The sequence below is a fragment of the Moschus berezovskii genome, chromosome 9, assembly GCF_049115385.1.
Source record: "Moschus berezovskii isolate FMDL1 chromosome 9, NW_MosBer_1.0, whole genome shotgun sequence".
NCBI lineage: Eukaryota > Metazoa > Chordata > Mammalia > Artiodactyla > Moschidae > Moschus > Moschus berezovskii.
Window position 1 is genome coordinate 50,984,066 of NC_142468.1, and position 14,096 is coordinate 50,998,161.

Consider the following 14,096-nt stretch of genomic DNA (forward strand, 5'->3'; position numbering starts at 1 on the left):
GGGGGGAAGTGAAGAAGGAGGTGAACACAGGCTGGGTATTACATGATAGTAAGGGATTGTTGTCAGTTTGGGGGTTGTAACTGAGAGGAAGCAGAATAAATGAAATAGAATCAGCAGAATGCTGAAAGTTGTTGAAACTGAGTAAAACATATATAAAGAATGGTTCATTATATTTTTTTTCTTCTATTTTTGTTTATATTTGAAAATTCCATAAAAAGAAAGTTTTAATTTTTAAAAAGATGTCCAGTATAGAATGTTTTAGGTCAAAAAATGTCATTTACCTAACTAATAGCTTAGTTCTTTATTGGGTTTTCTGTTACTCTTAATTGTATTCTTGGAAATGCATGGGATGGGGAAGAGGGTGCACTCATTTACTGGATATGAAAGCCTAACATTAAAGGGAAAGAAGAGTGGCTTCAGAGTATTAGAAGTCTGCTGAAAATCTTAGGATTACATCACACCATTTCCACAGAAACAAAAGAGAAATGATATTTCCTTCTATCTTGTTCCTCTGATGTTGGCTAGCGTCTCACATAGCTGCCGCTTTTGTGTTCATGAAAGAAAAAGCCCAAAGGCATACTGGTATCTTTATAAGGAAGTCTTCCAAAGGGCCCTGTTTATCAAGGAAATTTCTAGATTCAGACAGTCGGAAAAGCTGCTCACTTAGAAGAAGACTTGCTCAGAGTATGCTCACTACTAATGTCCTGAGAGTCTGCCTTCAGGACATCCCTAATACCTTTTTTTGAAAGGGGTCGGGGGGGGCCTCTTTATGGGAACCTGTAAAAACAGTGGAAACAGTGTCAGACTTTATTTTTTTGGGCTCCAAAATCACTGCAGATGCTGATTGCAGCCATGAAATTAAAAGACGCTTACTCATTGGAAGGAAAGTTATGACCAACCTTGATAGTATATTAAAAAGCAGAGACATTACTTTGCCAACAAAGGTCCGTCTAGTCAAGGCTATGGTTTTTCCTGTGGTCGTGTATGGATGTGAGAGTTGGACTGTTGGACTGTGAAGAAAGCTGATCGCCGAAGAATTGATGCTTTTGAACTGTGGTGTTGGAGAAGACTCTTGAGAGTCCCTTGGACTGCAAGGAGATCCAACCAGTCCATTCTAAAGGAGATCAATCCTGAGTGTTCATTGGAAGGACTGATGCTAAAGCTGAAACTACAATACTTTGGCCACCTCATGCGACGAGTTGACTCACTGGAAAAGACTCTGATGCCGGGAAAGGTTGGGGGTGGGAGGAGAAGGGGACGACCGAGAATGAGATGGCTGGATGGCATCACCGACTCTGTGGACATGAGTTTGAGTGAACTCCGGGAGTTGGTGATGGACAGGGAGGCCTGGCGTGCTGTGATTCATGGGGTTGCGGAGAGTCGGACACGACTGAGCGACTGAACTGAACTGAAAATCGTAAAAGAAAGTCATTCTTATTTCATGTTTGCAATTATTTAAATACTGAATGTATTAAAATAGCTTTAATTTTAGCTGTTTGTTTTTTAATAGTTCTTTCATTTCTGGTAGGTCTTTCTTTATCAGTCTGCCTCCCAGCTCTTCCTACTTTGTTATCTGTCAGCTGATGCAGGATTCAGGAGAAAACTTCAGAGGAAAAAAAAATAATGAAAATGAAATATTAAGATGGTAAATTTTCCTTTTGTTTACTGATAATTAAAGAAAATTAAGAAACTTAAACTGCTAAGATTGCCATGTTTTAGTAACTTAATAGTACGTAGGTAGCTTCTTTCTTTTTTATCTTTTTAAGGCAGAAAGATTGGGCTGATTGTATTGGCAGGATGCATTTGATGGATGACTGTCATTATCCTATCAAACCTGCAGTATCAAAAATGATAATTAAATTTTCAAGAGACCATGTTGAGTTTATAAGATTTGGGACTTGTAAAAGAATGAGCATAACAGTTGGCTAGTGGTGACTGGTGTGTTTTTATTGACCCAGGAAAGAAATAGAAGCATCTCAGGTTTTCTTTTACTTTGTTTCCTTGTACACCCCTCCTGCTCCCTCCCCCAATTAATATATTGTCCAAAATGTTGGTAATGACTTGGAACTATTCAGGTTGCACAAAGCATTTAATGAAATCTTGTCTTAGACAAAACACTAGAGAGGATCATAATTAATGTCTCATTTTCTGCCAGTTGCTATTGATTACTCATTCAAGATCCCTTTGTTCTCAGAATGATAACAACTGTAGTTTGCATTGCTATCTAATGAGATTCTCAGGATAGAATTCTTTAACAACTTGCTGATAATTGCTAACGTATCCCTGGAATTTCAATGTAAATGAATTTGCATCATAATACAATTATTTCACAAATGTCGGTGTTTCCCAAATTCGAGTTTTATTACAGCCCTTCTTTAAATCATGTGTAGCCTTTATATTTTGCTGAGTTCCTCTTCACTCTCTGAGATTTTGATTTGATTATGACATGAGGTGAGATGCTACTTTGTCACTCTTGAGTTGTCCTGTCTCTGAAACTTCAAATGGACTCACAGCTGAAATGTACTGTGATGTTTCTAAATTAAAAGAACAATTGAAAATATAACAAAACTGTACTAATTTTGCTTTTAAAACAGTTTTGTGTCTTTATTTCTGAGTAACAAAAGAAGCGCATCAGTTCAGTCGCTCAGTCGTGACCAACTCTTTGCGACCCCATGAATCACAGCAAGCCAGGCCTCCCTGTCCATCACCAACTCCTGGAGTCCACTTAAACTCATGTCCATGGAGTTGGTGATGCCATCCAGCCATCTCATTCTCTGTCGTCCCCTTCTCCTCCTGCCCCCAATCCTTCCCAGCATCAGAGTCTTTTCCAGTGTGTCAACTCGTCACATGAGGTGGCCAAAGTATTGGAGTTTCAGCTTTAGCATCACTCCTTCCAATGAACACCCAGGATTGATCTCCTTTAGAATGGACTGGTTGGATCTCCTTGCAGTCCAAGGGACTCTCAAGAGTCTTCTCCAGCACCGCAGTTCAAAAGCATCAATTCTTCGGCGATCAGCTTTCTTCACAGTCCAACTCTCACATCCATGAAGTGAAGTGAAGTCGCTCAGTCATGTTCGACTCTTTGCGATCCCATGGACTATAGCCTACCAGGCTTCTCCATCCATGGGATTCTCCAGGCAAGAATACTGGAGTGGGTTACCATTTCCTTCTCCAGGGGATCTTCCCAACCCAGAGATCAAACCCAGGTCTCCCGCGTTGGAGGCAGACGCTTTAATCTCTGAGCCACCAGGGAAGCCCATAGTATAGTCTATAAAAGTCATCTGAGGGAATTCCCTGAAGGTCCAGTGGTTAGAAATCTTTGCTTTCACTGCCGAGTGCACAGGTTCAATCCCTGGTCGGGGACTAAGATCCTGCAAGCCACATAGCACAGCCAAAAAAAAAAAAATTCATCTGGGAAATTTCAACCATTTATATATTCTGTTTTATCATGATTTTTGTTTTATATCTTTCTGTGTCTTTAACATGTCCCTCTCAAAAGGGCGAATTTGGGAACAGCTGCTGCTTTTAATACATAATGTATTAAAACTGCATACTATTTCAGGGGTGTAATATAGGCATGAAATTAAGGAGTACTGTAGAATGAACAAAGACCAGAGGTTCCAAGAGTACATATTAAATATTTAAATCTTTTGACATATGTGACTACAACATTAGATACTCCCCATCTTTTTCTAGAAAGCAAATTATTGTTAAGTTCAAATTTTTAATCATAAAATGAGGCTTATTTAATCTGATTGTGAATAGATGTGAAAATATATGTAGTGCAGCATTTGGACTAAGCCATTTAATGGTAAAAGGTAGTTTTGAGGAAGGAAGTCTGTGTTTATCAAGATTTCAGATTCTTCCCTCTTAAGAGTAAAGAATATCCAAATTATTACAGTGTGATTTTGAATTCTCCTGGCTACTTATCAGTACCATTTATATATATTATGTTTTCCTGTGGTCCTATTAAATTACATTCACAGTATGTTCCAATGTAATTATGAAGAAGTTGCATTAGTAAATGATGTTGGCCTTGCCCACTACTTTATACCTCTTCTTTACATTTTTGGTCAGTATCACCATGAAGTGTGTTGTTGTTGTTAGTTAGTCAGTCATGTCCAACTCTATGCAACCCCATGGACTGTAGTAGTCCACCAGGCTCCTCTGTCCATTGAATTCTCCAGGCAAGAATACTGGAGTGGGTAGCCATTGTCTTCTTCAGGGAATCTTCCCAGCCCAGGGATCCAACCCAGGTCTCCTGCACTGCAGACAGACTTCCTGTCTGATCGCTATGAAGAATACTAAATAGTCTTTTCAGGTTCACATTTTAGAGTCCCAAGTTTCTTACGCACATGAAGAGGAAGAGGGAACTTAAAAAATACTGCACAGGCTACTAAAGTTCCATATAAAGAAATGGTAATTTTTTTTAGGTTAAAAGTATATCATATGTAACTTAAAATGAAACTTACTGTAGATTTTTATTATAATAATCTAGGCTATCTTAGTGTTTCAGGAATAACCCTTTATTAATTATTCCTTGGTAATTAGATTGATTTCTCACAGATGGAGTTTCTAGATGACTATGAAAACAATTCTTTTTCTTAAAGCATGTGTTAGGAAATTTAGTGCAATGCTATTTCAGAATACTAATTCTGCCTTGCATTAGACAGCAGAATAAAGCTGCTTTGTCTGGTTCTATATCCTCTGGGATACTTGGGTATTATTCTTTTTGCCTGAGATACCTCCAGGACAAGATCAATAATGCTTCTCATTTGTTATAGGCAGGCAGAAAAATCAATAGTATGAGCTGATATGTAATTTTATTTTAGGAAAAAATTCAGTAGATTATTATGTGCACTTTAGTTTTACCAAAAAATGTTTAAAGAATCAAATAAAGGAAAAAAAATATATGATTTAGTTAGTGTATCAAGTCCTTGTGAAGAAAACCTTGTCTTAAACTTCTTTTGTGTTGCTTACAGTACAAAACATTTCCTTTTAGTTGGCAGGATGAAATATCATCTTATGTTCTTAAGAAGAAACAATTTCTCCTACATTTACTTTGCCTAATCATTTCGATCATGGTACAGATAAAACAGGGGAACTGGTTATTTCTGTGATTAGGACAACTGGGTGAAGGACAGCAGGGTGAAGAACAACTTCTGTGGCTTTCTTGAAATTAATATTAACTGGAGAAAAAGAAGATAGGGTATTTCCTAACCACATCTCCAGATTTGTCTAAGAGGAAGGAGAAGAGTATATCATCAGTAAAATTGGTAACAAGTAAACTTTTTTCCCTAAAAAAAATTTGTTTTTTTTTTCTTTATTTCATGCTGCTGCTGCTGCTAAGTCACTTCAGTCGTGTCCGACTCTGTGTGACCCCATAGACGGCAGCCAACCAGGCTCCCCCGTCCCTGGGATTCTCCAGGCAAGAACACTGGAGTGGGTTGCCATTATTTCATGCATATGTACAAAAATCTACAATATATATTCTATGGGTAACTCAACTTTGGGATTGTAATTTACAATTTCATTTATATGTCACTTAACATTTTTTCAAGTTACCTTTAAAAATGGTAATTGGACTCCTAGACTGCTATAGAAATTTTGTTGTACTGAGGAAAGAGCCTCTTCAACAGAACTAGATTCAAATTGGGTCCCACTGCTTGCTATCTGTATAATAATCTCTATGTAATGCTTAATACGGTTCCAGTAAATATTATCTGAGATGGTATATTTGATAGTATGCTAGTGTACCCTTGATATTTAGTCTGATTTTCTCCCAGTTTTTTATTTTGAAAAATTATAGACCCATGGAAAAGATACCGGAATAGTACAATGAATATCCATGAACTCTTAATCAAGTTTCATCATTTAACATTTCACCTATTAGTGCACACGCATTGCTTTTCTTTCACTCAATATATGCCTGTATTTGTTGGTCTATAAGCTGTATGTGGGAGAAGGCAATGGCAACCCACTCCGGTACTGTTGCCTGGAAAATCCTCTGAGTGGAGGAGCCTGGTAGGCTGTAGTCCATGGGGTCGTGAAGAGTCGGATACGACTGAGTGACTTCACTTTCACTTTTCACTTTCATGCATTGGAGAAGGAAATGGCAGCCCACTCCAGTGTTCTTGCCTGGAGAATCCCAGAGACGGCGGAGCCTGGTGGGCTACCATCTATGGGGTCGCACAGAGTTGGACACGACTGAAGTGACTTAGCAGCACTAGCAGCAGCAAGCTGTATGTGGGTTTGTGCACATAAACATACATACTTCTGCTGAATCATTCTGAGAATAAGTTGGCATTTCTCTGCTTATTCTTTTTTCTTTTTCCTCTGCTTATTCCTGATCTAGGTTGATGTAGTTTAAATCTGTCACTTTCTTCTTTGGATTTAGCCTCTAATTGTCAGCCCTTTCTCTGAGGGCCTGTTTATTCTCTCTTCTATTTCCACCATCCTAACTTACCTTCATCATTGAGAGTTACAACTCAGCCATCTTGGATTCAGGCAGATCAGGTCTCCTAACTTTGTACCCAGGAAACAGCAAAAAATGCCCTTCATCTTATTTTCATTCTTTTATGATACTTAGAATATGGTAACCTATGGGGAAAGAAAAAATGAAATTGAGTTTTTATTTTTCACAAGGGGCTACAACCATGCCACTCACTTTTACTTAAGCCTTACTTACTTCTCCAGTAACCCTCTGAACTAGTTAGTAATATAACCATATATAGAAAACAAAGCAGATGCATTAACGTTAGATAATTTGCCCAGGATCTTATAGTGAGGATTTGAACTCAGGTACCTAACTTGAAAGCCCATGCTGCTTCCAGGACATCAGAGTGTTTACAGACATTTACTTTTAGTAATATAAGAAATACATTTTCTTGTTCACATTTTAGATTAAATTATGCCTCTTTTGGTCTTTATTATAACTGTTACTGGAATTCTTGGAAGAAATTGTGGCTACATTTCATTCACCTATAAGTACCTGTTGTTACCTTATAACTTAAGCACACAGACTTCTTTACCATGCTCCAAACACAGTCCTTTATTTCTCCATCAGTACATTGCATAAGGGGTCTATTAGTATTTTCTGAGAAGGGCTACATAGTAAATAATCTAGACTTTCTAGACCATACATTCTCTGTTGCAACTACTCAACTCTTCCATTGTAGCACAAAAACACCATAACAAATACATAAATAAATGAGTGAGACTGTGTCCCAATAAAAGTATTTTCCAACAGGTCCTTTTTGACCTGTCGGCCATGGTTTGTTGACCACGTTATTATCATCATCTTATATGCACATTAGAATTTATATGCCAGGGAAATGTTGAAAGGAACATTATTAAGTGACATATGAATACCCATCTCCATCTCCTTTCATGTATTGTTTATGTGAATGCAGCGACCAGTTTCGTATGTACCTTCTGCATTAAAAAACACAGATGAAGCAATAAATATATCAGGCACCTTAAAACATTGTATCACGAAAGTCAGTTTTGTAGTGAAGAAAGAACATTCTATTAAAAGACTAGTGATTTCTTATAAACAGTGCTGCAATGAACATTGGAGTACATGTGTCTCTTTCAATTCTGGTTTCCTCGGTGTGTATGCCCAGGAGTGCGATTGCTGGATCATATGGCAGTTCTATTTCCAGTTTTTTGAGGAATCTCCACACTGTTCTCCATAGTGGCTGTACTAGTTTGCATTCCCACCAACAGTGTAAGAGGGTTCCCTTTTCTCCACACCCTCTCCAGCATTTATTGCATGTAGACTTTTGGATAGCAGCCATTCTGACTGGTGTGAAATGGTATCTCATTGTGGTTTTGATTTGCATTTGTCTGATTATGAGGGATGTTGAGCATTTTTTCATGTGTTTGTTAGCCATCTTTATGTCTTCTTTGGAGAAATGTCTGTTTAGTTCTTTGGTCCATTTTTTGATTGGGTCACTTATTTTTCTGGAATTGAGCTGCAGGAGCTGCTTGTATAATTTGGAGATTAATCCTTTATCAGTTGCTTCATTTGCTATTATTTTCTCCCATTCTGAAGGCTGTCTTTTCACCTTGCTTATAATTTCCTTTGCTGTGCAGAAGCTTTTGCCAGAAAGAAAAACACCAATACAATATACTAACACATATATATGGAATTTAGAAAGATGGAAATGATAACCCTGTATACGAGACAGCAAAAGAGACACACATGTATAGAACAGTCTTTGGGACTCTGTGGGAGAGGGTGAGGGTGGGATGGTTTGGGAGAATGGCATTGAAACATGTATGTTGTCATATGTGAAACAAATCGCCAGTTCAGGGTCGATGCATGTTACAGGATGCTCAGGGCTGGTATGCGGGGATGACCCAGAGGGAGGATAAGGGGAGGAGGGAGGTGGGAGGGGGGTTCGGGAGGGGGAACTCATGTACACTCGGGGCGGATTCGTGTCAATGTATGGCAAAACCAACCAATATAATATTGTAAAATAATTAGCCTCCAATAAAAATTTAAAAATAAATAAAAAATAAAAAGATTAGTGATTTCTTAAAAGAAAAATTTCAACGTACATGACCCCTGCCCTAAAACATGTGGTAATAATATGTTCCATCTAGCATATTCTAGCCATATTTTGATTGCTATTTGAGGAATGTTGAATGTGCCTAGCACAGGCAAAAAAACAGAAACATAAAACAGATGTGACAATGGAAATTTTAGTATAATATGTACGGGAGACTTGATGATTCCTGGGTCATACTATTCTCACACAAATAACTTAATCAGGAGATCCATTTCTAATGGTTTGTTATAGAAATAGAAAGGATGCATGTGTTACTTACATTTATATTTATTGTTTACTCATTTTTATCATTTCTCCTAGAGATGGTTATTTTAAGGGGAACTATTTCTTCTTCATGCCTATTAGTCAAAACTTTTCTTTCCTAATCTATTGAACCTTGTATCTGTTGAAATTTGTGTGATTAATTCTAAGTAATTACATTGATATTATGCAGTTTTTTCATATCGTATTATCTGTTGTTTGCAACTCTCCTTTCCTCAATTTTTCTCTTTTATAAAAGAAGATATCTACTCCATTCAAAGAATCACTTACCTTTTGAGAGGTCTGAGAAAGTTGTCTTCTTAACTATAAACATTTCTGAAAAAATGCAGTGATCTTTGGCTCATTTAGTACACTGATTACTTCATGTGTGCCCCAGCATTGTTGAAAAGGCTTTTTTCTTTAAAAAAAAAAAAAACTGAAAAATGAAAAGAGAATATATAGCAAAACATGAGATGCAGGGATCAGAAGAAAGTTTATAGTTGTAAATGCCTACATTTAAAAAGAAGAAAAATCTTAAACCAGTAATCTAACTTATACTGTAAGAACATAGAAAAAGAAAACCAAACCTGGGACTAGCAGGAGGAAGGAAGTAGTAAAGATTAGAGCAGAAATTTTTAAAAACAGAGAATAGGAAAACTATAGAACCAACAAAATCAGAAGTTGGTTCTCTGAAAAGATCAACAAAATTGACAGATCTTTAGCTAAATTGACTATGAAGAAAAAGAAGAGTCTAATTACAAAAATCAGAAATGAAAATGGGGCGTTACTACTAATCTTACAAAAATAAAAGGGATTATAAAAGAATACAGTGAGCAATTATATACTAAAAAATCAGACACTGTAGATAAAATGGACAAATTCCTAGACATATGTACACCAGGAAAACTGAAGAAATAGCAAAATCTGAATAGAATTAAAACAAGTATGTCCCTTCTATTCCCTAATTAAAATCAAAAGCTTCTGCACAGCAAAGGAAACTCTAAGCAAGGTGAAAAGACAGCCTTCAGAATGGGAGAAAATAATAGCAAATGAAGCAACTGATAAAGGATTAATCTCCAAATTATACAAGCAGCTCTTGCAGCTCAATTCCAGAAAAATAAATGACCCAATCAAAAAATGGGCCAAAGAACTAAACAGACATTTCTCCAAAGAAGACATAAAGATGGCTAATAAACACATGAAAAAATGCTCAACATCCCTCATAATCAGAGAGATGCAAATCAAAACCACAATGAGATACCATTTCACACCAGTCAGAATGGCTGCTATCCAAAAGTCTACATGCAATAAATGCTGGAGAGGATGTGGAGAGAAAGGAACCCTCTTAACACTGTTGGTGGGAATGCAAACTAGTACAGCCACTATGGAGAACAGTGTGGAGATTCCTCAAAAAACTGGAAATAGAACTGCCATATGATCCAGCAATCGCACTCCTGGGCATACACACTGAGGAAACCAGAATTGAAAGAGACACATGTACTCCAGTGTTCATTGCAGCACTGTTTATAATAGCCAGGACATGGAAGCAACCTAGATGTCCATCTGCAGATGAACGGATAAGAAAGCTTTGGTACACATACACAATGGAGTATTATTCAGCCATTAAAAAGAATACATTTGAATCAGTTCTAATGAGGTGGATGAAACTGGAGCCTATTATACAGAGTGAAGTAAGCCAGAAAGAAAAACACCAATACAGTATACTAACGCATATATATGGAATTTAGAAAGATGCAAATGATAACCCTGTATACAAGACAGCAAAAGAGACACACATGTATAGAACAGTCTTTGGGACTCTATGGGAGAGGGTGAGGGTGGGATGATTTGGGAGAATGGCATTGAAACACGTATGTTGTCATATGTGAAATGAATCACTAGTTCAGGGTCAATGCATGTTACAGGATGCTTGGGGCTGGCATGTGGGGATGACCCAGAGGGAGGATAAAGGGAGGAGGGAGGTGGGAGGGGGATTCAGGAGGGGGAACTTATGTAAACCCGGGGCGAATTCATGTCAATGTATGGCAAAACCAACCAATATAATATTGTAAAATAATTTGCCTCCAATAAAAAATAAATTAATTACCAAAAAAAAATAAAACAAGTAGTTTGGCAGTTTCTCTAAAAGTTAGACATAGATTTACCATGTGACCCAGCAATTCCGCTCTTAAGTGTCTACCCAAAAGAATTGAAAGTGAAGTGAAGTCACTCAGTCGTGTCCGACTCTTTGCAACCCCATGGACTGTAGCCTACCAGGCTTCTCTGTCCATGGGATTTTCCAGGCAAGAATACTGGAGTGGGTTGCCATTTCCTTCTCCAATAAATAAATACTCAAATAAATACTTGAACACAAATGTTCATAGCCACTCTATTCACAATAGTCCAAAGCTGGATAAAACCAGAATGGTCCATCAGTGGACAAATGCATAAACAAATTACAATATATCTATACAGAGGGATGAATTTCTGATACATGCTACAAGATGAACTTCGAAAACGTTATACTGAGAGAAGCCAGACACAGAAGGTCACATACTGGATTATTCCATTTATTTGAAATATTCAAAATAAGTCCAGAGAGACAGAAGCAAGTTAGTTGTTGTCAGGGGCTCGAGAAAAAAGGGAAGAATGGAAATGACTGTTGAATGGGTATGCAGTTGCCTTTTGGGGTGATGAAGTGTTCTGGAACGGTGATGGTTGCATAATATTAAGAATGTACTAAATGTCACTGGTTGGAAATATAATGGTTAATTTTATGTTAATTCCACCTCAGAGTTTTCAGCTGAAACATAAATATTATTTAAAATTATTAAGTAGTATGATAAACTGAAAATGAAAGTTTTTCTGGAGGCAGGGACTGGACTACTCATGACTAGTGTTACAAAGTTCTACTGATTCTTTCTCACCAGAGCTGAGGTTTATTTCTCCGTACTTTTATGATACTCAGTAGCCAGAATGACAGCCACCCAGAGTATGGTGATAACTGTAAAGGTTATTAAATATGGGGTGGGAGAATACTAAATATGTTAGCGAAATCACAGTTGTTTTCATTTGAGAACCTCTTCTCAAGTGCATCTAACACGCTTTCCAATTGAGGTCTTCTTTTTCCCTCAGCTTCCAGAAAGCTTGAAAACAAATTCTGCTACACTGTCTTCATTTGCTTTATAATAGGATCAGCTGATTAGCAGGTCAGGGCTGCTAAATCTCTGGATTTCAGTGTTGTACTCGATAAAGTCTCATGATGTCTCTGTGGCATATGTTAGAGCTCTTTCCTCACCCTTGTCATCCTAGACAGATGGTTCAGTTCAGTTCAGTTCAGTCGCTCAGTCATGTCCGACTCTCTGTGACCCCATGAATCACAGCACGCCAGGCTTCCCTGTCCATCACCAACTCCCAGAGTTCACTCAAACTCATGTCCATCGAGTCGGTGATGCCATCCAGCCATCTCATTCTCTGTCGTCCCCTTCTCTTCCCGCCCCCAACCTTTCCCAGCATCAGAGTCTTTTCCAGTGAGTCAACTCGTCGCATGAGGTGGCCAAAGTATTGCAGTTTCAGCTTTAGCATCAGTCCTTCCAATGAATACCCAGGACTGATCTCCTTTAGAATGGACTGGTTGGATCTCCTTGCAGTCCAAGGGACTCTCAAGAGTCTTCTCCAACACCACAGTTCAAAAGCATCAATTATGGATCAAATATAGCAAGATGGATTTTATTAGAGATAAATGTTAAGTCTTGCACTTGGAACCAAAGAACACAAACTGAACAAGGAAACCATTGGAGGGACGTGACTTAATAGCAGCTTATATAATAAAGAGTAACAGGGTGTGATCTCTCTTAACCTCCCAGTATGAGCTATGCAGCACAAATGTGTTGTTTAAATGTAGTCTCAGAAATTCCTCTGCATTAATAAGACTACATCTGGGGCATTGTTCTCCATTCCCTTTTCCAAGAGACTTTGACAAATGGAAAATAAATTTGGAGGTCTGTGTCAGGGATGGTGGGGAGGACATTCATACTATGTCATGAGACACAGTTGATGGAAACAGTAATGGCTAGGCTTGAAAATATTGGTACTCTTAAACAATGAGAGCTCTCCATAAAGAAAAAAGAAATGGAAAAGAGAACAGAATTGACTCCCTTGTGTGCTCATGAAAGCATTCAAGCAAAGACTGGGTGGACATTTTTCAAAAATGATCTTGATGATTAGAGTGGAACTACAGGGGATTTCCCTGGTGGTCCCATGATTAAGAATCCAGCTTGCAGTGCAGGAGACAACAGGTTCAATCCCAGGTCGGGTAACTAAGATCCTGCATGCCACTGAGCAACTGAGTTCTTATGCCACAACTAGAGAATTTGTGTCCTACAACAAAAGATCCCACATGATGCAACTAAGACCTAGCACAGCCAGTAAATAATAATTACTTTTTAAAAAGAGTGGAACTACATAGCAACTAAAATATTCTTTCAACTCTAAGATTGTATGAATCTGCATAATTTCTCAAAAGCAGGCAACTTGAGGATGGGCAAAAAGAGAAAACACAGGTTTAAACTAATAAAATTCAAATAAGTTCTTAGATACTTCCTAAATGCAAAGCATTGTTCAAGTTACCATAAATAATTTGAAAGTGATGTCATTTTCAGATTTGGGTCCATAATCAATGAGAAGATAACTCGTTTCCTTGGCCTTGTTTTATAGTCTAGTCTCCTGAGACAAGATCTAGGGCTTGGAAGCCCAGCACAACTCTCGTCTTCAGGAAAACCTGGGACACCCTACTACTCATTTTCTGCCACAAGTTCCAGGAGAAGACCACTCCATGACTCTGCAGCACTTGGTAAGTGTATCACACAAATCCCATTTTAAAAATGTTTCTTCCCCACCATCACCCCCATTAATTTATGCTTCTGGCTACACTTCTAATTAGAAGAAATTTGATTTCTTGGATATCAAGATGATATTAGGGCTTATTTGCATAAAGTAGTATATATATACTTAATAAACAATTTAATATTTTTATTTGGTCATCACCTTAAGAGGAACGGAGTAGTGGAAAATTGAGCTTTAAAAATGGGACTGGTTTTCCCTCTTGTAATAAAAGTATCATGTACTAATATTAATACCTTATTCTTGACTACAGTTGATATAATGCTGAATAGTAAGTCAGTTGCTGTTGGTTTACTAAAAAAAAAAAAAAAAATGCTGAATAGTTTGCAAAATGGTTTTATAATATACTTTCTCATTTCATTCATATAGCAGTCCTAC

At 37.7% G+C, this 14,096-nt stretch overlaps 1 protein-coding gene across 7 annotated transcripts in view; it reads left to right on the forward strand.

The window, feature by feature from the left end:
• Positions 1 to 14,096, forward strand: part of TCF12 (transcription factor 12) — a 397,887-nt gene that overhangs the window by 298,236 nt on the left and 85,555 nt on the right. For all 7 annotated transcript variants that reach the window (XM_055437091.2, XM_055437093.2, XM_055437090.2 and 4 more), the window contains one exon: positions 13,533 to 13,668. In XM_055437091.2, the coding sequence (XP_055293066.1) occupies positions 13,533 to 13,668 (136 nt within the window). The remainder of the gene's footprint in view (positions 1 to 13,532; positions 13,669 to 14,096) is intronic.